Source organism: Penicillium alfredii, assembly GCF_028826965.1.
Source record: "Penicillium alfredii strain IBT 34128 chromosome Unknown utg000007l_segment0_segment0, whole genome shotgun sequence".
NCBI classification, from domain to species: domain Eukaryota; kingdom Fungi; phylum Ascomycota; class Eurotiomycetes; order Eurotiales; family Aspergillaceae; genus Penicillium; species Penicillium alfredii.
The window spans coordinates 1,771,304-1,795,417 of record NW_026622704.1 but is presented as its reverse complement, the minus strand read 5'-3'; the positions used below and the strand labels follow the sequence as shown (position 1 = coordinate 1,795,417).

The 24,114-nt window shown below is 52.3% G+C and overlaps 10 protein-coding genes across 10 annotated transcripts; 9 read left to right on the top strand and 1 right to left on the bottom strand.

The window, feature by feature from the left end:
- Nucleotides 1-180: 180 nt before the first annotated feature.
- On the top strand, nt 181-1,044 carry NUU61_005318 (uncharacterized protein; the record flags this gene model as incomplete). The annotated part of the gene is made up of 1 exon (XM_056655900.1): nt 181-1,044. The coding sequence occupies one exon, from the start codon at nt 181-183 to the stop codon at nt 1,042-1,044; it is 864 nt and encodes a 287-aa protein (XP_056511513.1).
- Nucleotides 1,045-1,718: 674 nt separating this feature from the next.
- On the top strand, nt 1,719-3,249 carry NUU61_005317 (Zn(II)2Cys6 transcription factor domain-containing protein; the record flags this gene model as incomplete). The annotated part of the gene is made up of 2 exons (XM_056655899.1): nt 1,719-1,768; nt 1,830-3,249. The coding sequence occupies 2 exons, from the start codon at nt 1,719-1,721 to the stop codon at nt 3,247-3,249; spliced, it is 1,470 nt and encodes a 489-aa protein (XP_056511512.1).
- Nucleotides 3,250-3,562: 313 nt separating this feature from the next.
- Nucleotides 3,563-4,298, bottom strand: NUU61_005316 (S-adenosyl-L-methionine-dependent methyltransferase; the record flags this gene model as incomplete). The annotated part of the gene is made up of 2 exons (XM_056655898.1): nt 3,563-3,876; nt 3,980-4,298. The coding sequence occupies 2 exons, from the start codon at nt 4,296-4,298 to the stop codon at nt 3,563-3,565; spliced, it is 633 nt and encodes a 210-aa protein (XP_056511511.1).
- Nucleotides 4,299-5,159: 861 nt separating this feature from the next.
- Nucleotides 5,160-7,387, top strand: NUU61_005315 (uncharacterized protein; the record flags this gene model as incomplete). The annotated part of the gene is made up of 2 exons (XM_056655897.1): nt 5,160-5,579; nt 5,645-7,387. The coding sequence occupies 2 exons, from the start codon at nt 5,160-5,162 to the stop codon at nt 7,385-7,387; spliced, it is 2,163 nt and encodes a 720-aa protein (XP_056511510.1).
- Nucleotides 7,388-9,623: 2,236 nt separating this feature from the next.
- NUU61_005314 (putative GPI anchored cell wall protein) lies at nt 9,624-11,633 on the top strand (the record flags this gene model as incomplete). The annotated part of the gene is made up of 2 exons (XM_056655896.1): nt 9,624-9,855; nt 9,934-11,633. 2 exons carry the CDS (start codon nt 9,624-9,626, stop codon nt 11,631-11,633), a joined length of 1,932 nt encoding a protein of 643 aa, XP_056511509.1.
- A 1,048-nt stretch (nt 11,634-12,681) lies between these two features.
- Nucleotides 12,682-14,315, top strand: NUU61_005313 (phosphatase PAP2 family protein; the record flags this gene model as incomplete). Its single annotated transcript, XM_056655895.1, has 5 exons — nt 12,682-12,743; nt 12,802-12,828; nt 12,916-13,406; nt 13,482-13,493; nt 13,567-14,315. The coding sequence occupies 5 exons, from the start codon at nt 12,682-12,684 to the stop codon at nt 14,313-14,315; spliced, it is 1,341 nt and encodes a 446-aa protein (XP_056511508.1).
- An 838-nt stretch (nt 14,316-15,153) lies between these two features.
- Nucleotides 15,154-15,862, top strand: NUU61_005312 (uncharacterized protein; the record flags this gene model as incomplete). Its single annotated transcript, XM_056655894.1, has 2 exons — nt 15,154-15,228; nt 15,323-15,862. 2 exons carry the CDS (start codon nt 15,154-15,156, stop codon nt 15,860-15,862), a joined length of 615 nt encoding a protein of 204 aa, XP_056511507.1.
- Nucleotides 15,863-17,002: 1,140 nt separating this feature from the next.
- On the top strand, nt 17,003-17,965 carry NUU61_005311 (putative FacC-like extracellular signaling protein; the record flags this gene model as incomplete). The annotated part of the gene is made up of 1 exon (XM_056655893.1): nt 17,003-17,965. One exon carries the CDS (start codon nt 17,003-17,005, stop codon nt 17,963-17,965), a length of 963 nt encoding a protein of 320 aa, XP_056511506.1.
- Nucleotides 17,966-18,155: 190 nt separating this feature from the next.
- NUU61_005310 (uncharacterized protein) lies at nt 18,156-18,769 on the top strand (the record flags this gene model as incomplete). The annotated part of the gene is given in 2 exon segments (XM_056655892.1): nt 18,156-18,421; nt 18,433-18,769. 2 exon segments carry the CDS (start codon nt 18,156-18,158, stop codon nt 18,767-18,769), a joined length of 603 nt encoding a protein of 200 aa, XP_056511505.1.
- A 3,485-nt stretch (nt 18,770-22,254) lies between these two features.
- Nucleotides 22,255-23,796, top strand: NUU61_005309 (uncharacterized protein; the record flags this gene model as incomplete). The annotated part of the gene is made up of 1 exon (XM_056655891.1): nt 22,255-23,796. The coding sequence occupies one exon, from the start codon at nt 22,255-22,257 to the stop codon at nt 23,794-23,796; it is 1,542 nt and encodes a 513-aa protein (XP_056511504.1).
- Between the last annotated feature and the right edge of the window lie 318 nt (nt 23,797-24,114).

Sequence of the window (24,114 nt, the reverse complement as noted above, 5' to 3'; positions counted from 1 at the left end):
GTGCACGGGCCACGCAAAATCGCTTCTGCGTCGAGTTCCTCAGCGCGACATCCTCCTTTTTCATTGCCATTTCCACTGTTAATTTTTTCCCCCTTCGAGCTCGCATCTTATCGGATACAACAGTCCTTTTTTGTGACGAGCATTATCGCAATTCGCTCTACGGAGTGAACAGGGCCCAGTATGTCGGCCCTCCGCAACAGCCGGACTGCCACCGTGCAGGCCCGTGGCTTCGCTTCTTCGGCGAGTCTTCGAACCGGCCCTGAGTCCCCTCGCTTTATTGAAATCCCCCCGATGGTCCAAGCCACCAACCCTGTCAAGCCCCGCATCAAGGGTTCCCTCCCCGTGCCGCGCGAGCTCTTCCCGGCTCGCCGAGCGGATAAGCCGAACAAAGCGTATCTCGACGCAGTGGCCCCATTCCCCAAGACGGAACGCAAGCCGAACCCGAGGAGCGGCGATCCTGAGAAGGCAGAGTTCAAACACAAGATGTCGGTGCTGCGGCGCGACAATCTCCGCCAAGGGCTGGAGGAACTGCACAAGCGGAAAGAATCGACGGAGTCGTCCATGATGAAGAAGAGTATTCAGAGCCAACACCAACGAAACATCATCCTTAATCAGCCGGAACGCGAAGATGAGCGCCTAACCCGCCCGTCGATTGCCCAGAAAATGCAGCCTCGGAAGCAGTCGGTGCTACAGGACCACGGGCGAAAAAAGCGAATTGCTTTTTCGAAGGAGCGCATAGCATCCCGGAAGGCTCTGAAGCAAGCGGAGAAGGAGGATCACTTGCACTCCCTCTATATGAATGCTCGCACGTTCATCATGACCGAGGAACAGCTCGCGGCGGAAATCGACCGCGTCTTCCCCAAGGGTGAGAATGATGCGTGGCGCTCTGACATGCAGGCCGGAGACAACATTTGGAACCTTGGTCTTCCCCCGAGCCTGTTCAACCTTGTTACGAATCCTCGGAAGAGCGAGACGGAGCGCTGGGATGTGTCGCAAGGCCGAGTCCAGAAGCTGGGCGAGCAGCTCACCGGTGGCAAGCTCTAGATGGAGTTTTGTTCGAATCATGTACAATATTTCCAACTGTTGCATCTGATAGTGTGCATTAGTCTACACCTTTTGTCGAATATCCTCTCCCGATGAATACTCAATCCTTTCCTTTGCTGTTCAAAATATTTCTATATATTTAGCTGAAACTTTCCATCGAAGCTCCTCGTGCATTCAAAAGTATGCAACGCCTAGGATGTTATGATGCGCTGCCGTCGGAACGTCATGACGTGGTCCAGCATCTTGTGCTCCTCGTACCCGGACGATAAACATGAGAACAGCACACAGCCGATACATTGCATTGGCTACCTTAATCGTTCTTCTGCATCCTTCCCGCTTTCGGCAGAGGGGTGAGTGTCATCGAACAGAATTTGCGAGACTGGAGCACCGCACGCCAGGGTCTACGAAAAGAATCGGTCGCTGTCGACGCAGTTGAAGACGGGGGTCTCACCAAGATGTCCCAATCCACGGGCGCCTTGAGATTCGAAAGAGCCGAGGATTGCACTCGCATGACGATGCAATGTACGGGACGAAGTAGATCGCTGTGGACTTGGGGCAAAGGACGCCTGGAATTGAAGGATGGTCCGCCCCCACTCTTCTCCCCGAGCCTCAAAAGCAACATCAATCTCGTCCGTGGGGGCTGCTACTCCCTGGGATTCACCAGAGGCAGCCTCATGGCTCGAAAGGCCCATCAAAAAGTCCGTACTGGGTGTATCACTTGCAAGTAAGTGACTGGCGCGGTTTATTTTGGTAGATTTGAGATCGGCAAGCTTACGCCGAAACAGAGCCCGCAGAGTCAAGTGCGACGAAACACATCCTCGGTGCATCAAATGTACATCAACTGGCCGGGAATGTGACGGCTACAGAGCCCCTCCTCCGGGCTCGTTCTCCTGGGACGAGCTACTCTACATTCAACCATGCACCGTGCCAGACGCAGACCGCACAGAGCTGCGAAGCTTGGCCTTCTTCCGCGAGGCCGTGGCCCCTGTCCTTTCAGGCCCATTGGGTCGCTCGTTTTGGACGGGGCTGGTCAATCAGGCGGCTCATCAGGAACCCGCTGCTAGACATGCCGCCGTGGCTATCAGTGCCCTGTACGAGCAATTTGGCCAGGGCGCTTGGGAGTCCGTAGCTCCGTATAGAGATGGCTTTGCAATCCAGCATTATAACCGGGCCATTAAATCCGTGATTAACCTGCAAGAACCGAAGTCCGGCCAGCTAGATTCAGTGATCATTGTCTGCGTTCTTTTTGACTGCATTGAATTTCTACGTGGGAATACCGAGGCAGCGGTGCAGCACTACCGATACGGCATCCGGTTGCTTAATTCCACTTGCCGGAATACTGAGCTGTTGGCTATCTTCCGACATCTGAGTATTTTCCCGCTCTTCTTTGTGAGCGACCTTTCAACCCTCCCTCCTCTGAGTGCTGCTGGATGCCCGAGCCCCGCTGGTCCTTTTCGATCCCTGGCTCAGGCCCAAGAATCAATGGACTGGCTGACATGCCAGGGCTTAAAACTGGCCCGCGAACGAAACCGACAGTCTCTTGTCCAGGTACAGAAGCAGATCGATCGAAGCTTGAATGCGTGGTCATCCGCAATGGCCAAATTCAAGGCTGAGCAGGACTCGGCCGTGGTCAAAGGGGCTCTCTATCGCATGCTAGAGGTGCGATGGCTGCTATGCAAGATGTGGGTAAATGCCTGCACGGATCAGAACGAGACCACATATGACAAGTACATGGACAACTTCGAGCGCATTGTTGAGATTTCTCAGCAAGTACAATCCAGCGCGTCGGATGGATCAAGTCCTCCGAGATTCGCGTTCGAAATGGGGTTTGCTCCCCTGCTGTACTTTGTGGTCATCAAATGCCGGAATCTTTCTCTTCGTCTGAAAGCCCTGTCGCTGATGAAGACAATATCTTGTCCGCGAGAGATGTTATGGGACAGTGATGTCATGACCAGGATTGGTTTGCAGATCATTGAAAAGGAGCATGGCATCAAACTCACACCCGGGCGTATCGCGGAACTGAAAAGAACGGACAAATATGCACCCTTGCCTCCAGAAGACTGCCGGATCAGAGATTCGGTTCCTGAAGAGGAAGATATGCGGGTAAAAAGCAACTCGGACGGTGCGAATTCGGGGAAGAGCAGGCTGTCCTTTCATTGTCCAACTGCTGGAAACGAGGTCGAGGCTATACGGGACGGGCCATAGCTATGCCGCAAATGAGCGAGCCTTAAGCCTGCAAACTGTATTGATCTGTTGCTTTCATCTATTTATGTCTCGCTTTTTCAAATTTTGCTGATTTCGATAGCCTCAAGACGATTTAGTATACAGCCCACAGCCAACCCCGACCACCAAGTTTGACATTAAAAGGGAAAATTCATATCATTCTTAGCAGTGAATTAAGGTCATCTGGCACAGAATAGCAGGGACTAACCCCGTACGGCAAGCATAACTCGTGCTGGGAGATGCGAGCATGCCGAGAGCCCCTAGAACCACTAGGTATGGCAATAGCCCAGTCGATCTACTTCAGCGCCAGAACGACCACGGCAGGGCATCCTGCTTTGACATAAGAATGGACCTGCTCAATTCGCAAGCCGGCTCTTTCAGCCAACGACTCCCACTTCTTGCGAGAGCGCTCCTTTGTCCCAACCCCAATCATCAGCAACATATCGGCCAAAGTTGCCTGCCAGGGGGCGTGGCTATCCGGTAGGACAATGTCGTCAATGAGAATTCGAGAGCGGTGGCTCATATTTGCAGCAATGTTCTGAAGGATCTTAATGACTTCGTCGTCGGGCCAGTTGCGAAGGACCTGACGGAGATAGTAGAATCTGGAACCTAGATTTCAACCCACAAAAGTTCAGGCTTTGCTTTTCTTGATAGCTGGGCTATCTATCCGCTGGTATCTTCTATGCACAGAGGGAGGAGAGAGGATACTGACCTCGGATGATCTGCTTTTCGAAAAGGCTGTGGGCCATAATTCGAACCCCGTCGATGGGAGGGAGCTTGTTCACGACCTCGGGCAGGTCTTGGAAGATTAGACGCCTTTCAAGGCCGGGGTATTTCTTTGCCAGGTTGATGCATTGGTGACCATAGCCTCCACCGATCTCCACAAAGAAGGCCTTCTTTGAAGCCGCTGGAGGCAACTCCGAGATTTTTTGTGCTTCGGTGTTGAAGGGCTCAAGCCCCTCCAACCACTCTGTAGTCTCAGAGGCCGCCATCGCAGCCTGCAAGGCTGCCACCGTGGCCGGCGGCGTCATGAATCTTAGGGTGCTCGACGAGCCAGTCGAAATTTGGGGCGCTCGGGTTGAAGGTCTTTAGGAAAGGGGTCTTGGTGTTGCTGGTGAGACCTTAAGTGTTTGTTTTCTGTGAAGGAGGGTTGGCATCGCCTGGACAATCAGATCATGCGTGTCAAAATGGAAAGCGGCATTGTTTCATTGGAAATCTTTCTTCTTCTTTGTTTCTTTTTTCTTTCCTCTTTTGGGCTTTTCACCTGTAACCAGTCGCCTCTGCAAGCCCTGCAACTGTGAATACATTCTCAGAATAAACAAGATGCCGAAAAAGCCTGAGTTCTATTCAGGGCGAACTACTCCAACCTTGAAACAAGGAGATGCTATAATCATCAGAGCACCAATCGAGTCTAATGATGTGGGTATAGACACGGCACTGTAAGGCAGAGATATAGATATTGACCACAAAAACGTATCTGTCCTGCGAGAAACAACGGTTCCTTGTATAGCAATTGTATTCAGGCTCATAGCTAAATATGCATTGATTCCTCCAGGGCCTTGTTGGTAAGAAATCCACAGACAGTTGCTTGTCAGACGCTGCTACTGGGATCGCAACAGTGACCTAGAAACAGATTCAGGGATGGCTCGGCCTCTATGCTCCCTATACTTCAGGGCTTCAAGCTTCAAAGTAAACTCCAACTAGGAGTATAATTCCTTGTGGCCTGACATAGCTGGCGGTGAGGCTTGAACAACGAGGCTGTCGAGTCGCCCCAGAAATGTGCACAAGCACTCCACAGGTCCCTGCATCCTTCGGGGGCTGACCGGCCCCCAACACCAAGCTGAATCCTCCATGTCCCAGTCTCGAATAACTGAGACCTGGAGTCTAGAGATATGAACCGAGTTGAAAAGCAACGGCCTTCACGTCAGCGGCCGGTCTCTTGCCAGTTTTGTCGGTCGAGAAAGCTGCGGTGCAGTCGGCAATTTCCATGCGTCAACTGTACCAGCCGTGGCATACCTTGCCAGCTCTACCCGTCGTCGCCGCTAGCCAACACCGACAATAATGTCACGCCATTGGCAGATAGCACTGACGAGGATGTACACTCCCGGTTGCGCAGGCTGGAAGAAGTGGTGCTGGGAGCTACATCGACGCCTGCTCCCTCTACCCAGGCTGTATATCAGCCTCCATCACCATCACCCGTTCCTCCGCCATTTTCTCGCCCAGAGGGACCCACTTTTTCATCGCATCCAAAACGATCATCGACTGCAGACCAAGATTGGCTGGAAGGAGAGATCTCGTCTCCATGTTCGGCGGTACTGATGTGGACCCGAATGATATCTTATGTGAGCAAGATTCGCTAATCACCGAGCGTCTACAGAAATCACTAGTGTCATACGGCATCGAGTTTAGGACTTGCTCGATTAAACATGCTGTCTCCCTCAATTTCTCCGACCGGAATTTCGCCATCAGATGTATTTGGCTTCCGCTGTACGAAGAATCGAGGACGATAGTCAAGAAGTATCTAAATGACATTACGCATCTCCATCATGTTGTCCATGTCCCCTCGGTGTATGAAATGCTTGATGCACTGTACCAGGACTTGCACCAAAGATACCCTGTCAAGCTCGGGCAGGTGTCCTTGCTCTTGGGGATTCTTGCCAGCACCACGTGGTTGTGGACAGAGCGCGACATGGAAAAAGGAGTATTCTCCTCTGTGGAAGACGCGAGCCGGCAATCTCCTACTTGGATGAAAACAGCGCTCGAGGTGCTGGAGTACTCTCGTCGCATACGCTCGGACTCGATCGAAGACGTCCAGACCATGGTCATTCTGTGTTTTGTGGTTTTTAATATCATGGGAATCACCTCACAAGCGCGATATCTGATCAACATGGGGATTTCTGTGTCATGGCAACTGTGCCTGCACCGCATAGATCACCCGCGCAACGAGGGATTGGATGTTCCTCCACCAGACTCGCTTCGAGCTGAAATCGGCCGAAGGGTCTGGTGGTATCTGGTGGGAACAGACTGGTATGTCTTGCTCGTGAATACATTGTGTCCGGCTGGAAAGCGTCGAAGACTAAGCTGTGCCAGGCAACTCTCGCAATTTGCGGGCCCGCAAACCGGGACGTATACGGCGAACCCTCGCCAAATCGCGACAAACAGACCACGTAATGCCAACGATCAAGACCTCCACAGAGTTCCCTGGGTCAATCAACCGGTCACACAGCCGACAGATATGTCGTACAGCATTCAGCGAGTTCGGTGGGGAGAGATCTGTCGTGAAATCACCGACAGTGTCCCGTTTGTCGAATTTGGCTCCGATGCCTTTAGCTATCCACACTTGCGAGAGATCGATGCCCGAATCTGCAAATTTGCAAACGAGATGCCGGCCTTTTTTTCCCTGAACTATAACACGAGCGATCTCTCGGAGACAGATCCTCGAAATTCACCCGGAATTATCATTCAACGATACATCATTCACTCTTTAATTCATACTCAGAGATGCAGGTTGCATCTTCCGTTTCTTTCGCGGGCCTCTACGGAGCCTGCGTACGATTATTCGAGACAGGCATGTCTGGAGGCAGCCCGCATGGTTATTTTCACCGAGCGACAAATGGCCAAGGAGTCATTCCCGTTTGCTGAGTCGCGATTGAAATTCTCCGGCATTTTACACTGCGTGGGCATGGCCATCAACATCCTTCTCATGGAGCTCTGTCTCAACAAGGGTTCTCAGCCAGACGAGGATCGACAGCGCCGACAAGAAGTGTTTGCTGCATTCGGCATCTTGGACGATGCCAAGCAACAATCGCCATTTGCAGGACAGTTGTTAGACTCCTTCAAGTCTGTCTTCTATCGGTATACAGCTGCCCACGACCCCACCGAGGGTGGCACGGCGTACCACACTGCATCAAGCCAACGACCCTTTGCCAACCTGGATCATCATTATACTACGCCTGCGACCCTCGACCCGACCTATACCGGCCCCGAGCGTTCTGCGGCTGATCCCACTCTCGCCTCTCTTGATGATCTCTGGCAGAAATTCGATGCCGCTGTGGACCCGGCCACCGTTGACTGGAACCTGTTCTTTGCCGGGTTGGATGCTCCATTCCTGTCGATGTGACGAGACCATCTCACATCGCTGGCTCCAGCAAGATTTGGAAAATGTCCGATGTATGACGCATGTCGTGGAGTACTTTGATGTAAGGGCACGTAAAGATTTTGATTCCGAGACACGCGTGGAGAAGCAAAAGGTGGAGACTCGCTTTGGCGTCGCGATCGACACCGCATGTTGGGATAAACTTGGCGCTGGCGTCCAAGCTAACGCTAAGGGGCCCGGTTAGCTCAACCGTTGAATTTAGAATCTGGAGTCGATGATGGCAACGGCGTGCGATGGGCCTTCGCATCTGCCATTCATCCAGGTCCATTGGACCAGTTGTGTCGGATCCAACTCTGCTCCGATGAAATTAAAAGGGTTTCGGAGTACTCATGTCCTGGCGACGTACTCCATCGTATGCCATGTGGACTTGCATTATTTTCGGTGGAAATGTCTCTGCCGTACCAGAGGACTTCCCAAGGCCACGATATATTTTTTTTGTCTCCTTTTTTCCTTGATTCTTTTTTTCCTTTTATTCGAAATCGGTAAGAATTCTAGAAGCACAGTGTGCGCTGTCTTTTCGGCCCCCCGATCGTCAATCTGACATGGATCGGGCTCTCTGAACACGCGTCGTGAATAGTCCCATTACGACGCCATACATATACTATGTTGAGAACCCCTGGACATATACGAAACACATTGCAAGCAGTCATGACGTGGCTCATTCTCTGTCTTTTTTTTTTCCTTTTTGCTTTTCACTTTGGATTGTGTACGAATTGCCTCTCCAGTGAATTCGGCAACACAACCCCGAGGCTCGATTGTGGGCATCCAGAAGATGCCCATGTCTGGGTCGGAGCACCGAAATAGCGGCCATTCTTGTTGGCCCACGGCGTCACCGGGTCCACTCTTCCAGTGGACTTGTCCCAATAATCAAGGAATAAATGTAATAAAATCAAATCACAATACCTTTCAACACGACTCAGCCCCTCCAGAATGCATTCATACTGGAGTTGGTGATCCAATGATATGTATGTATGTAGCAGGCCGGGTATCGCAACCCAATCCACACTGGTCAACACTCGGTATGTGAGACACACTTTCATGAAGAAGCTTAACTCCACCTGTCTTGAGGGGAAGTTGCAACTTCTTTCAGGTTTTTGCCTTGAGCAATTTGGATCTCATCCTTGGGTGGCTTTGTCTGCGTCTGCCCTCTGTCATTCCCAATGGGTGAACTTCGGACATACTGTATACTCCAGCCGCACTCTGGGGATAGCCATGATGCGCCAAAACAATGGCAATTTTTCTCGATATTTACGCTTAACCATCCTGGACAAGAACCTCGAGCTTCCTCCAAGCTTAGCAGAGAGCAAAGGACCTGTCATCGAGCTCGAGTACCCGACCAGCCGGATCACACAGGTGCGGCAGACAATGAGAAACATGCAGTGCCACCGGGCTTCCATGGAAATGCAGATTCTTCATCCGTTTGATCCGGGTTGTTTCTTGGTCGCCGCCTTCTCATGGGCGTGGTCAGGCACAGGTTCCATGGAAAGGGGGGAGCATGATGTGTTGCCACTGGCATCCTCGTTGCCTGCGTCCTGGAAGAGCACAAAAAAAGAAAAGAAAAGAATTCCAGGCCCCGATTTCTCTCTTACACATCTTGTCATAGGATTTTATGATAGGCCTAGGGGATCCACCATGCCCTGATCCACCTTCAACGGTGGCCCATTGACGGTTGTCCGGATCGTTGGATGCTTCCTTATGGTGGAGCCTTGTGCATGGCAATTGCTCCACAGTCCCAAGAAAAAGTAAAAAAAGAAGAGTCTTTTCCCTGTCATGTATAGTGTATAATGTAAAGAATGACGTCTACAGTTGTGCCTGTCCCATTGATCCAATCCCTTTCCCCTCTGCTCTCTGGCTGAATCGGAGCTTGGATCAACTACGAGATGCAGATACTGGTCCACCGATCCATAAGTCATTTCTCTGGGATGAGTAGGATTGTTTGTTTCTATTTTTTTTTTTTTTTTTTTTGAGTGTGCTGTTCTTGGAATCGTGTGGCCCCAATCCACTGTTCTTTATAAATATTTGCCTGGCCCCAAGGAGCTGACAATCATTGCCCTAAACCTCCTATCACTTAGCATTATCAAATTGTGATATTGTTCCCATCCTCCTTACGGTCGTTTCATCTCTCTCTCTCTCCTTTCCATTCGTTCTCTTCTCTTCCCCCCCCTCAAAATAGTTTTCACATTCGTTATCCCCAATTACCATGAAGAACTTCGCCACCCTGGCGGCGTTCGCCGTCGGCACCAATGCTCTCGTGGGCCGCAGCAACAACTGCTGCTTCCACCTGAACTCCTCGGGCGGCGCGTCGGGCTCGCTCGGCCAGCTGAATGACGGCCAGGTCCGCATTGGTGACAACAGCCTGTCGGCCTCGCAGTTCTGCATCGACTCGAACGGTGCCATCACCGACAACAAGGGCCGTGGCTGCGTTGTGACCTGTAAGTTGTTGTTCGCAACATACCACTGGCCTTCGATATACACTCTCAAAGGATATAAACTAATGTAATTGTTTTTAGCGGAAACTACCCAGTTCCAGTGTGACGAGGGTGCCAACCCAACCCCGGGCTTCTCGGTCAACTCGCAGGGCGAGCTGGAGTTCCATGGCAGCACTCACTTCATTGCCTGCCAGACTGGCCAGAACAACGGCATGAATGTCTACACCACCAACAGCTCTGATGTGACCATGTGCAAGAATGTCGACCTGTCGGCTGACTCGTGCTCTGGCTCTAGCTCCGGTGGCGGTAACGGTGGTGGCGCGTCTTCGTCTGTTGCCGTGCCCTCTGGTGTTCCCTCTGGTGTTCCCTCTGGTGTTCCCTCTGGTGTTCCCTCTGGTGCTCCCTCTCGTCCTGCTTCCTCGTGGGGCCAGTCGAGCGCCCCGATCCCCTCGACCCCCGTGTCTTCGGTGCCGTCTATCCAGTCGACTGGCTACCCTGGCTCTGGCGCTGGCTCTTCCATGTCTGTCCCCGGCTCGGGCCCCAGTCCTTCCATGCCTGGCCCCAGTGCTGGTACTTCTGCTTCTGTCCCCGGCTCGGGCCCTAGCCTTTCCATGCCTGTCCCCAGCGCTGGGTCGACTGGATACCCTGGTTCTGGCGCTGGCTCCTCTGCTTCTGTCCCCGGTTCAGGCCCTAGCCCTTCTATGCCTGTCCCTGGTGCTGGTTCTACTGGCTATCAGGGCGCTGGATCTGACACCGGCTCTTCCATGTCGATGCCCGCTACTGAGTCGACTGGTTACCCCGGCTCGGGCTCGGGTTCTTCGGCTTCTGTCCCTGGTGCTGGTTCCACCGGCTACCCCGGCTCTGGATCCGGCTCAGGCTCAGACTCCGAGACTGCCCTGTCTGGCTCCCCCCAGACCGTGCACACTACCGTGACGGTCACCGACTGCCCCTGCACTGCCAGCGGATCTTCTGGCTCTCCTGCGCCTAGCCAGTCTGTTCCTGGTGGTCAGCCCTCTGCTCCTGGATCGCAGCCTGCTGTCTCGCCCAGTGTTCCCATCCAGTCCAGTACTCCCTTCATCCCTACTGGCGGTGCTCATCCCTCCCCCTCCACCGGTGTTCCCGAGTCCAGCACCCCGATGGTTCCTGGCGGCGGCTCCCAGACCTCTGCCTCTACGGGTGTCCCCGAGTCCAGCGCTCCCTCGACTCCCAACGGTGGCTCTCAGTCCTCTGGCTCCGCTAGCGTCCCGGCCGGCACAGCGTCGAGCACTCCTTCGGGTACTCAGTCGTCCGGTGGCAGCTGTCCCACTAACTTGTCGGGTGAATACCAGTACCCGCACCTGATCATTCCCGTGGACTCCTCGTCGCCGAACAGCGCCCCCGGCACATCGTACAATGGCACGGTCACCTCGACCATCTCCAGCCTCTTCAATTTCGACATCCCATCGTCGTACTCCGGCAAGACCTGCAGCCTGGTGTTCCTTTTCCCCCACCTCCAGGACCTCGAGACCTCATCGTACAGCTTCAGCGGTGACGGCAAGATCGACTTCGCCAAGCTGTCTTCGGCCGCCAGCTCCTCGACCTCCTACAGCAACGTCCCCTCGGTGGCCCAGGACCTTGGTGAAAAGACCGTTTCGCCTGGCAACTCGTACGTTGTCTCCACTTTCTCGTGCCCTGCCGGCCAGACCGTCGCATACGAGATGAAGAACGCGGGCAGCACCGACCTCAACTTCTTCGAGGACTACAACCCCTCTCCTCTGGGTCTGTACATCACCACCTGCTAAACGCGCATGGTGCATGCCCCCTTCAATGGCCGTCGACCCCTCGCAGGCATGTATAGCTGCCCGAGTATCTACTTGTACAGTTATTGATCTGATGTGACCATGTCCTGATGGTTTTTTTTTTGTACCATTTCCTTTCTTTCCATGTTTTATTTGCCTCTACATCTTTATTCACAAAAATGGGTCCTGGGTAGCTGGCGTCGACTGGCGAATATCCTTTGGCTTGTATCTATTGGCAGAAATGTACACGTTGGTATTAATTTACCAAATTCAGTTCTATTCAGATCCTTTCTTTTCAGGTCTTGTTTGTCTTTTCCAAGTGTCCAGTATATAATATTGTTGGCAGCAAGCGAAACTCGCAGGTCATCATTTAATAGTCTTGGATTGTACGCTCTATTTCTAATATATTTGGTATCCTATCCCGTGGTTGGCATAGAAGCACCCGACTCCTTAATTTCCCCTTCTCTTTGTATGCAATACATCGCCCAAAGCCCTTGGTTTATGGTGGCTGCCTGATTTCGGTGGATCCCACACAGCAAATGGGATGCCTGTAGAGCGCTAGGAATGCATGTAGCCCAATAAAGCGAACATTATCCTTAAGTGATTATCCCCTTCTCTGCCACCTTCTTTTTGGACTGTTAAATGGTCAAGAATACTCGACTACCTCTTTGGAGTCTGGACCCTGGCATTGGTACCTGGTACCTGACCCAGAGGGTGGCAATGGCAGGTGGGGTCGTGTACCTGGTACCTAAGCTCCACGTCCAAAGTATAAACTCCGCCACGGAGGCGTCGCAAGAGATGAAACCAAAAAAAGACACAAAAAAAGTGTAGGAAATGAGAGAAGAATTGCTGATTGCTATTTTTACCATGGCCACTCAACTCTGCCTAGAATGTGATATGCACCTATTAATTCCAGCCAAGCGCTAAGCAAAGCGCCATTGCGCCAGGCAGATGTTTATTCGAGTTCATTTAAGATTGTCATCCTTTTGTGGATGACTTGGCTTCTTCTGTCTTTCTCTCCTCTGCTAGTCTCTCATCCATTCGGCGCATCATGGAGCTCCCTGTCAAACTGCCCTTCTCTAAGAGGCGGCTCCGACCGCGCATTGTCATTTCGTGTGTTGCAGCCTCCTTTGTATCCCCCCGCAAACCGCAGCTGACATTCTTCGCCCAGCTACCTCTTCGACTATGTGATCCTCATGTGTGTCTCTCCTGAGGTTCTTTCGAGAATCCGATCCCTTTTTTTTTTCTCCCATTGCATCTTTCAGCTAATCACTTCGTCAAATAGTGCCTGCGTCGTTGGCTTCTACATCCTTGACTCCATCGAGCCTTATCACCAGCACTTCTCCCTCCGCAACATCTCCCTGCAATACCCCTACGCCGAACATGAGCGCATCCCTATCCCAGTTGCCCTCTGCATCTCGGGGCTTTTCCCTCTTGCGCTGATCATCATCTACACTCTCTTCCTCGATGGATTGTTCTCACATCACAAGCCGCAGGATCCGGTATCCGGCAAGAAGAAGCTCAGGGGTCCATATCGGTGGAAGGACCGTCTCTGGGAGCTGAACTGCGGCATCCTCGGTCTGCTGCTGGCGCAGGGACTGGCGTTTGTCATCACACAGGTGCTGAAGAATGCCTGCGGAAAGCCTCGCCCGGACTTGATCGATCGCTGCAAACCGCGTGAGGGGAGCGTGGATCTCATTCCCGGCTTGTCCAACTCTACAATCTGTACCGGCGACCCGGCAATCATCAAGGATGGATTTCGTTCGTGGCCATCAGGTAAGATTTCTGTGGGAAAAAAAAAAAAAAAAACCTTGGAAAAGTTGAGAAGCGCTAATCTTTCATTCAATTTAGGCCACAGCAGCTGTGCGTCTCTCCTCTCGGTGCTTAATAGCCCACAAAAGACTCCCCATGCTAACTAAATTTCTTCCGAGTACAGCTTCGTTTGCCGGTTTGGTCTACACCGCGCTGTGGTTGGGCGGCAAGTTGCATGTTATGGACAACCGCGGTGAGGCTTGGAAGCCGCTGCTCTGTCTGGTGCCCCTTCTTGCGGCGACACTGGTCGCCGTCTCTCGGATCATGGATGCACGACACCACCCCTTCGATGTGATCACTGGCTCGCTGCTGGGTGTGGCGAGCGGATTTGTCGCCTACCGCCAGTACTTCCCTCCGCTTAGCGAGGCCTGGCGCAAGGGCCGGGCTTACCCAATTCGCACCTGGGGCAGTGAACCAGTGGGACCCGATTACCCTGGCGCCGTCGGACCCAGCGATAGTGTGACGGCGCTTCGCAATTCCGAGGAGGAGCGAATGAATCCAGCGGCCGCATCGGGGCTCTCAGTTCCCCCACTAAATCCACCCGGGCCCAGGTCATCCCAGAACCTGAGTTCCGCGAACCCATTCACGTCTTCTCATGCGTACCCTCGCCGTCCGCACGATCATGATCCGGATGGCAACTGGTCGTCAAGCGAGGATGATGTCGCGAATGGGTACGAGATGCAACATGGTTATGCCATGACGCAGAATCCCAGCTTGGGTCATCACCCGGCTCATTTCGATACCAACACCGCGTATCCACCACAGACACAGGCGCCAATGCCGGTCGGTGGACTGCATACGCCGTTCGAGCCGACGATGACCCAGTCCGGCTATGGGCGACCGTTGACGGATACGCCCGCACGGGATGTTTAACGAGCTTCGATGCGACGCAGCGAGTCTCTTGCTATTTTGTGGATATGAAGTATTATACCGGAGTGCTTAGACCTCTCTTCGCATCAGCATGCGGCTGGATCCGATTTCGTATTTCTGCTCTCGTTATCTCGGCTGATTAGGTCTGGGATATGGTTACTGGATGGCGTTCAAAAGAAATAGTTATTTCTGAATCTATTAATTTGATCAATTTTGAACAGTCACTGTATTTACGCGTAGTGGTCAAGGTGTAGTCTGGTAACCTGGAACCATCCCAGGTTCCACCGTTGGCTCAGCAACAACGCCCGATCTATGGAACAGATCAACAAATGCAAGACATGACCCAGGCCGGGGTGCAGCAAGATTACCGAGTCTTTTTTTTATTCCTAGAATTCATGGGTTATTATTGGCGTAGGCACTTAATCTACTGACTACGAACAGTCTAGGGGACTTAAGGGGTTGCCCCAGCCACCAAATTGTGTCCCAGCCCCCCCCCCTCCATCAGCAACGATGTCGCCGAGCCCTCTCATTTTGTTTTTCCCTTTTCTTTTTCTTTTTTTAATGGGAATGTTCAGCCTTTTTCCCTTCTAATCCTTTCCATACCTCTCTTCATCTCTCTCTGCATCATTTCCTGTGCACCTGCATCGGTTGCTGTGATTGCAATCCTTGTACTTCGCTGCGACCCGAGGGAATGCGAATGCGCCTGTAGATCGATCGTGGCACCAATCTGACGTACATCGGTACATCGCGGGCCCCGGCGCAACTGCTTTCAGAGACCCCCTCGATCGACACAGTCCTAAGATCTCGAAGACAAGAAGGGTAACCTTCTTCCGTCGGCACGATGATTGGCAGTGTGTTTTTCATCTTCAACCGGCTGGTGGAGATCGTGTTCCTGATCCCGATCATCGGCATGCTGGTATGTGTCCCATCCCACCAGGGAACAGATCGATCGCATGGGCGGGGAATGACAGATAACTAACATTTTTTTTTTCATCTTTTCTCTCGCAAAGGCCTGGTTCGTCGACGGCTACCTCAAAGCCAACCAGCTCACACCACCCTTCATCCTGGTCCTCTTCATCGTCAGCGTCATCGCCATCTTCTGGGCCGTCGACACACTCATCCGCTTCTCAACAACCAAACGCTCCGCCATCTTCGTCGCCTTCGTGGACCTGCTCTTCTTCGGCGCATTCATCGCGGGAGTCTACCAGCTGCGCTTCATCGCCAACGCCGACTGCGGCAGCTGGCACGGCGGCTCGGCGTGGGTGTCGCTGGGCCCGTTCGGGTCGTGGGGCGTGCATACTGAGAACCCGCTGTCGTACCAGCTCAACAAGACCTGTGCCATGCTCAAGACCTCGTTCGCGTTGGGGATCATGGAGACGATCTTTTTCTTTTGGACGGCGCTGCTGGCTCTGTTCTTGCACCATACCCATCGCGAGACGGTGGTCAAGGAGACGACGGTCCGCAGGCGCAGCCATAGTAGTCGCCGTGGGGGGTCCGGCTCGCATCATCGACACCGCAGCTCGAGTCGCAGGCCGCACTATGTGGTTTAAGGCGAGTCATTGCCTTGATTCAGGAGGACTGGCCATTTTCTTTTCTGTTTCTTTTTTTCATTTTCTTTGATTTCACAGGGAGTCTCATGATATTTATGATGGTGATGATACGATAGTGCTTATGAAGAGATGGTCTGGAAGGATCTCCACGGGACTGAAGATGAACCGAAACCAAAAACAAAGAAAACAAAACAAAAACAAGTGGGATATGGAAGATAGTTAGTTTCGACGATGCCTTCCAAGGTTGATGGGGAGGGTCGTCCATAGCGCCTGCAATATCAATTCCATCTGATCATTTTTAGTGATCCATTGACATGTGTATGTATCCACGGTACTTATTTCAAGGCCGACGGCACGATGAAGTACGTACTCGCAATTCCGATCCCGAGCTCAGTGGATCAGGGGTAGAAATATCATTTATCATTTGTCGATAGCATGCATTTAGGGCTAATTGCATGCTGAGCTGGATGCCTCAGGACTGCCCAGGTGTTCCAGATAGCTGACTGTACAAAAAATATGTCGACAAATCAGCAGCCTCGTGCCTGTTAGTAAGATTATCCACAGGTGGGCCAGGCCCCCCTGAGAACCGACGTGACCCGCTCTTGTTGCTCCACGCCTCTTTCTTCCGCGAACCCACTTTTTCCTCGCACAAAGGAGTTCATGGGCTGATGAGTGCAAGCACATAGGTATCATGTATTTGAATGGAGGGTATACAATTGCGAGAAAGGCAGAAACATACGACAAAAAGACGGAAATAGCATTGAATAAACCTTCGGGTCCTTGCACGCTGATCGTCCGGCAGCAGTTCTCGAGGTCAATTGGTCATTGCAAGAAAGACGATTTCTCCCTGTTTGAGTGGTCTATCGTGGTATCGTAGTATGCCTTGGTCTATCATAGCCCATGCATAACGAGAATTTCCCCCCTGAACGCCAACAGTCCCACAGCATCTCATCCTGCGCTGGCCTCGACCTGCTATCGATGCAGCCGATATTAGACCCCAAAGAACTTGGGGGTAATGATCAGCGATGGGGCTCGTGCAGCCTTGCCCAATGCCCCGAGCTATAAATCTGCTTGTCTTTTTATCCTTCTCCTTAACCTTTCTGTCTCCTCTTTCCAGCCGTTTCTTCCTTCCCCGCAAAAATGGTCTCCCCATGGAAGGTCCTTCTCAAGCCTTCCTACCTGGGCATTGTCCTTCTGGCCCTCAGCTTCAGCGTTCAACTTGCATCTGCCACCTTGTCTTCCAAGCGATTCGACCTGACACAACCCTCGCATGAATACTTCCGCAGCAAACCCCTCGCGGGAGTCAATGTTCAACAGAGCTTCGCCTTTGACAACACCAACAAGCGCCTCTTCTTCTCCCAGATCCGCAACGCCGTCCCCGACAAGGAGGGTGACCTGGTCATCACCCAGGTCGACTACAGCGGCAAGGATGTCGGCCACATGTACCTGAACGGCTTCGGGCACGGCGCCTCGCTGGGCGCCGAGGCCATGGGCGCCGCCACATACCTCTGGATGGAAGTCGACGCGGACGCCAATGGCTACGGGCAGCGCCTGGCACGGTTCAAGTTCACCAACGGGGCCACGCTGGGATCCAACGACCCCAAGTTGACCAAGTACACGCCGGTCGAGGGCGCCACGCAGCACACGTGCTCCATCGACACCGTCAACGAGCGCCTGGTCGTCCGCGCCCAGCTCAAGGACGGCAAACATGTCTCCGTGTATGACCTGGACAAGGCCAACAAGGGCGACTTCGAGCACCCGATGGCCAACTTCAAGGAGCCCAAGCTCCCTACCAAGTCCAACACTATCCAGGGTGTCGCTGCCTACGGCCAGTACATGTATATCCTGACCGGCAACCAGTACGAGATCACCGACAACCAGATCAACTCCGAGATGACCACCGTCGACATGAACACCGGTGGCATCGTCCAGGGCCCCCTGATCACCAGGGCGGGTGCCAATCTGTCGTACCGCGAGCCTGAGGGCCTCGCCATCTATGAGGTGTCGCCGGGCAAGCCTCGTCTGTTTTTGGGATTCGCCTCGGGCAAGAAGGCCGACCGAGAAGCCAACCTGTTCTACAAGGACACGGACGCCTTGATTTGAAGCATATAGAAAAAGAAATAATTTCGATGCGCGATGAGGCGGATTAATAGAAACAAAAAAGAGAGCCCGTCTGCCGTAACACAATCGCCCCCGCATTTGGCTCTGCGGGGAAAAAAATAAAAAGGAAGATAACATCCACCTTCATTCTATCTTCCATCTACTTAATCTCTTCCTATTCTTTTCAAGCGTAATGTCAGTCACCAAACATCCGCGACGTCCTCCACCCCTGACCGAGCTGGCCGCCGTGATTGAACGGCCTCTGCGGTCGAACTTTGCCACGGCCACGGCCAGCGTGGTGCAATGTCCTGATCTTCGACAACCACCCTTCCATCTCGCAGCCTCTGGATTGTCGGGCAATCCATGTGTCGCAGACATTGGTGGCCAGCAGAATCTATTTCCTACACTGAATCTCAATGCAAAGTACCTGCTCTCGTCCCTGGCAGGGGACATGCAAATGTCTCCAGCAGAGGGGTCAACAACAACAATAACAACAACACACCCGATTTCAACAACACAGACTCGTTGAAAGTGACAAACGGCACACGAGTCATCCAAATAAACCCCAAAACCCAATCCCCAACCTGCGACCCCACCCCCAGCACAAACAGCGCCTTAATGCTGAATCTATACGGGTCAGATGTTAAACCAGGCCCCGTCCTTAAGATAACAGCGCGGGCCCGCACCGGAGAGAAAAACTTCACGAATTGCATCCTCGAGGGTCTGCAAGAAGTGTACGGCGAGTCTCAGCCCGTCAGTCTCGGCGGCGCGTTCCTGTTGAAGCTAGCAAGGCCAAGTTCCATGTGATGCCTGATTTCCCGGCAGAGGATCGCTTGCCGTTTCGAAGGACGCGAAAACCAACGCTGAATTCGAGGTGTCGTTGAAGAACTACCAAAGTTTCATTAAAGACGGAGACGAAGGACATGACGATCTGGAGAAGGGCGTGAAGGAATTTGAGGCAGCCAAGAAAGAGTGGGCCTCTGAGCAGACACGAAACAAGCACCTCGACAAAGCTTCTCAGTATTGGGAGGCTGCCGTCAAAAAGCACAGGACTGCAACGGAGGATTACAACCCCTTCAAAGACCAAGTTGGTGGACAAGATGGCGTCGACACGGCCAGGCTGGGCCTCATTGTCAAAGAAAACATGTTGGAAGGCTTGCCAGGTTCTTTTCCCAACCGCCGACGAGCCCGCCAGTCCCGTGATCTTCCTCGGTTGATCAGTGAGAAAAGAACTCCCTGCAAGTCAGAAAACTGTCATCGGGCGTGGTATTCCACCCATCAACTGGCAACCAGGAAGCGAAGCATCTCGTCGGATAGTTTCTCGCCCGATGCCATCCACGACATTAACCTCACGCCACTGGACTTTGATTTTCGAAATCCAGCTCTTCAACGACGGGACGACGACGACGAAAGACGAAGGCTACTTCTCCTACGAGGAAACGGATGGTGAAATTGATGTCGCTGCCGATGAGAAAAACCAGATGCATGTTCTCATTCTGATGCAATACGGCGTCGATAATACCTCTCTCACGGTCTTTGGGATGTGGGGTGCCGAGGGGGTTTTGAAAGGTTGGTTGGAAGATGTCAAGAAGCTTCCAAACACCACCGAAGGTGGCCATATGTATAATCGGTGGCTTACGCCAGGGCTGAACTGCTGGTCTTTCGATCTCGGCAGAGGCGCGCCGGCAGATTACCTTCCCTATGCCATTAGCAACACCACCGAGCATTCTAATGCGAAGCCTGATACCTTGCTCGGCGAGTGCAAGAAGCATTTGATATAATACTATCTGGCATGACGTGGGCGAGATTATATGTCATCTGTAATGTGTTTATTTATCTATTTATTTTTATAACGCTGGTCCTGATTGAACAATGCTCATGTTTGATACTCAGCTAGGCTGGAGAAGTAAAGAAGTTTATGGTTCAATGTTCAGTCTTAGGTCTCGGGTATCACAATTGGCATCGGCTGTTTCTAAATGTAATGTATTTTCGCTTTACCCCTCTGCAATGAAGGAAGGAAGCAGAGCATAGTTCTGCTATTCATGTTCAATGGTTATGGAAGGCATACCGAATCTCAATATAGAAGTTGCAGGTCAAACACCCCACTGCAGTATCATTATGTGTAAGGCGACGCATATAAGGGTCAAGATCTTCTTCTTAAGTACCACGGCCATTATTCCATTCCAACATGCAATATTCTGAATATTTTGTAGATTCGTTCCCTGACTACACGTGGATTTATGGCTCGATGCTCCTGGAATATAGATCTGATGATTATGAGGGAACTGCTTGGCCATCTTCAATTTACCTATTTTCACTTCGGATACTTGATTGAAAAGGAATACAAAGAAAATGGTTATATTGGGCACACGCGGCAACAAATTGAGATAATAAATAAAGAGGGACGAGGAAGAAACCACGACCTTTGCAGGACTCTGCAATTGCAACAAGAATCACCTGTGCTCAGCGGAATTTCGTATCCAGCTCCGCCATGTTCCGCCGCAAGGATCACCTCCGCTCATTTCTTTGTCAATTGAATCCTTCGAACCTTAGAGTGTGATGTATGCAGTGTTTTTGTGAGATTTCCGTTGCTAAATGGTAAATTCCAGTCGTTTAGTTGGAGGTCCAGCGCCACTCTTCTGGTGTCGTTCAAAGCCATTTAGCCAAGGACGGGCTGCTAGCCCAATCATAGATAGGGTCCCTGTGGGCCAGGATGCAGAGATTATCGTGGTCGGCGACCCCTCCTACACATATAGAATAAAATGATAGGGGAGATGGCTTGCGTGATGACAAAAATGACGCCGAAAGCTAAAGAGAGAAAGAGAGAAAGAAGCTGAGATCCTTTTTAACTTTAACATTATCGTGATTGTCCATGGTCCTACCATTCCCGGCCCCTGATCCTACAACCACCTACTAAATTAAGACCCGGCACACCCATGGACGTCTTTCACTCATCTTGATCCTAACAGCACGGGTGAATTCGGAAAACCACCGAGACAATGTGGGGTGCAGGAGCATGGAACATCAAGTCCACGTTGTCCTCCACCCTTCCCCTTGGGAACCCCACTGGGACCCCCGGACAGACCCCGGATTGGGCCCAGGGGCTACGATTGATGCCGTGGGGGATTTCTTGGCGATAGCTTTCCATGACGCAAAGTTTAATAAGGCTGCATTTCGAGACAGCTCAATCCCGAGCTCTTGTCGCGGGGGCCACGCGAGAGAAACCCGAGGTAGAGAGATGACATTGAGGCTATCCGGTGAGACCCGGGGAGTCTTGGCCTACCCCGCCTGGCATTGCTGGCGTCAGCTTAGCTACATACAGTAAGGGAGAGGATTACGCTTCATTGTGGCCCCCAACTGGTCTACGAACACTTAGAAGATCAAACATAGATTTCTAATTTATTTCTGATTTGCATATTTTTGTGTGGAACAATAATTATCTAGAGTGTATTTAATGATATTAAGAGACTTAGGTAGTACCTTTAGTCAAACATTCTGAGCCCTAGAGCGAAACTCGGTGTACGAAGCCGATCGGCGGGGAGGCGGCATGCGAGCGGGTCGCAATCAAAGGAACCCCGACAACTGGCCCGTGTGACCGACCGACTTTGCAGTAGCCGGTCCGAGTAGGCAATGATGGACCGCCGAGAAAGGGGATCTCCGATGTGTCTCTAGCTAAGACTCGTTTGAGTTTTGCCCGGTATCAACGTCGGAGAATAAAATCCACCTTGTATATGTGTGATATGAACAATTGAGAATGTCGAGGGAGGCCATATTCTGGGTGTCGCATTCTTCGCCAGAAATTTTCACTCGGAACCCGCCCCCTTGAACACTAAATTGCGGCATGTCTCCGATGTTCGGCATTCCCGCCAATGAGAAGATCCGAGTTCATACAATTTCTCGCCCCCTCGAGCCGTGGATCCTCACCCGGACTGTTTCGGGGGCGAGACAACGGGACCTTTTGGCCACCGGAGGCCCCCTCCCAGCCCTAATGTACCCCCAATGGGAGATAGCCGTGCGCGCGAGTCACAGAAGGGGCTCAACCCCCCGAGTACAGTACGTAGTGGGCCGACGTACCCACACCCGGTGTAATCAACAAACCCGCTCTCGGGATTCAAAATCACGATTGCTATGCGGGGTCTCCACGACCATCTTTGGGGGAGGTCTCCAACGAGGGAGAGAAATGTGTTTAAATTGGAGCTGAGGCCAGCCGAATCTGACCTTTTCCTCCCGCCTTCTTCTCCCTCCTCCCCAGTGACCTTGTTTCCCTTTGCTGTACGAGTCATTCGGTCACGATGTTTTATGGAAAGGCCCTACGTGTGGCGCAGGCGCTGCTCATTGTGGCCCCTGCCTTCATTGTCTTCGGTTACAACCAGTCCGGCTTAGGGCCGCTGGCAACCCTGCAGAGCTGGGTGGAGGTGTTCCCTGAAATCGACACCATCAACACCGAAGGCGCTTTGCGTGCAAAGAACTCTACCGGTAAGGGTGCTGTCATTGCATCCTTCCAACTGGGCGCCTTGGCAGGAGCCCTGTCATGTACGGCGCTAGGCGATCGTCTTGGTCGTCGTAAGACCATCTTCCTGGGTGCCATCCTCACTATTATCGGTCAAATCCTTCAAATCGCCTCATATGGCTTGCCGCAATTTGTTGTCGGTCGTGTCATTCTTGGAATTGGTGTCGGCCAGTTCAGTGTGGCCGTCCCCGTCTGGCAGTCCGAGTGCACATCCGCCAAACACCGCGGACAGCATGTCGTTGTCGACGGTATCTGTATCTGTCTCGGTTATGCTCTCTGCAACTGGATTGACTTCGGTCTGAGCAAGATCGACGGCACCCTGCAATGGCGAATCCCGCTGGTGATCTCTCTCTTCTTCTCGCTTGTCGTCTTGTTCGCGGTCTTCTTGCTCCCCGAGTCCCCTCGATGGCTCGTGCGCGTTGGTCGCATCGAAGATGCCACCCACAGTCTGGCCGCCTACAAAGGCACGTCCGCCGATGACGAGGCCGTTCGAGTTGAGATCTCCGGTATTGAGACGTCCCTTGAAGTGACGAACGACAGTGCTTCGCTGGGCGACATCTTCAACCCCAAGAAGCCCGACGATGAGCGCCTGCTGTACCGATTCTGCCTGTGCGTGGCCCTGCAGTTTTTCCAGCAGATGTGCGGTGGCAACCTGATCTCCACCTATGTGTCGACGATTTTCGAAGAAAACCTGAACATGGACAGCGACCTCGCCCGTATTCTGTCGTCATGCGCCATGACCTGGAAGTTCCTGTGCAGCTTCATCGCCTTCTTCGCCATCGACCGGCTTGGTCGGCGCAAGATCTTCATGATCAGCGGTACGGGTATGGCCGTCTGCATGATGGTGCTGTCCATCACCAACAGCTTTGGCAAGAACCACACCAGCTCGATCGTGTCCGCTGTTTTCATCTTCCTGTTCAACTCCTTCTACCCTGTCGGCTTCCTCGGTGGCAACTTCCTCTACTGTACTGAGGTCGCCCCTATGCGTCTGCGTGTCGCCATGTCTGCCATCTCGACGGCCAACCACTGGTTGTGGAATTTTGTCGTTGTCATGATTACCCCAGTTGCACTTGACACCATCGGTTACCGCTATTATATCGTGTATACCGTCATCTCCGCCTGCATTCCCGTTGCGGTCTACTTCTTCTACCCCGAGACCATGAACCGCAACCTGGAGGCCCTCAACCACGTCTTCCGCGATGCACCCTCCACATGGCAGATTGTGTCCATGGCCCGTCATCTGCCTCAGGGCGAGGCTGCTGAGGTGGATGTGTGGATGCGCGCGGAGGAGAAGGGGGCCGTTGAGCAGAAGGAGAATGCTTAGAAGAGAAAAAAATAAAATAAAATAAAATAAAATAGTTGATATGTTTGGAACTACAGATATTCCTTATGATGATGACGGAAACGGATGTGTTGGAATGAATTCGAATACCACAATTAAGTTGTTCTATTACTGTAAGAGCCTTGCATCTCACGCCTCGCCGTATATTGTAGTTCAGCAGACTCAACGTCAGCCAACACAACACATGCCATGGAACCAGCTTCCCTACAACATTTTTGTGCAACCAGACTTGAAATAACCTTCATTTAAGGTGAAAGAGATACAAATTTTTAGAGACTATAAAGTTCTTGGCGGAGATAT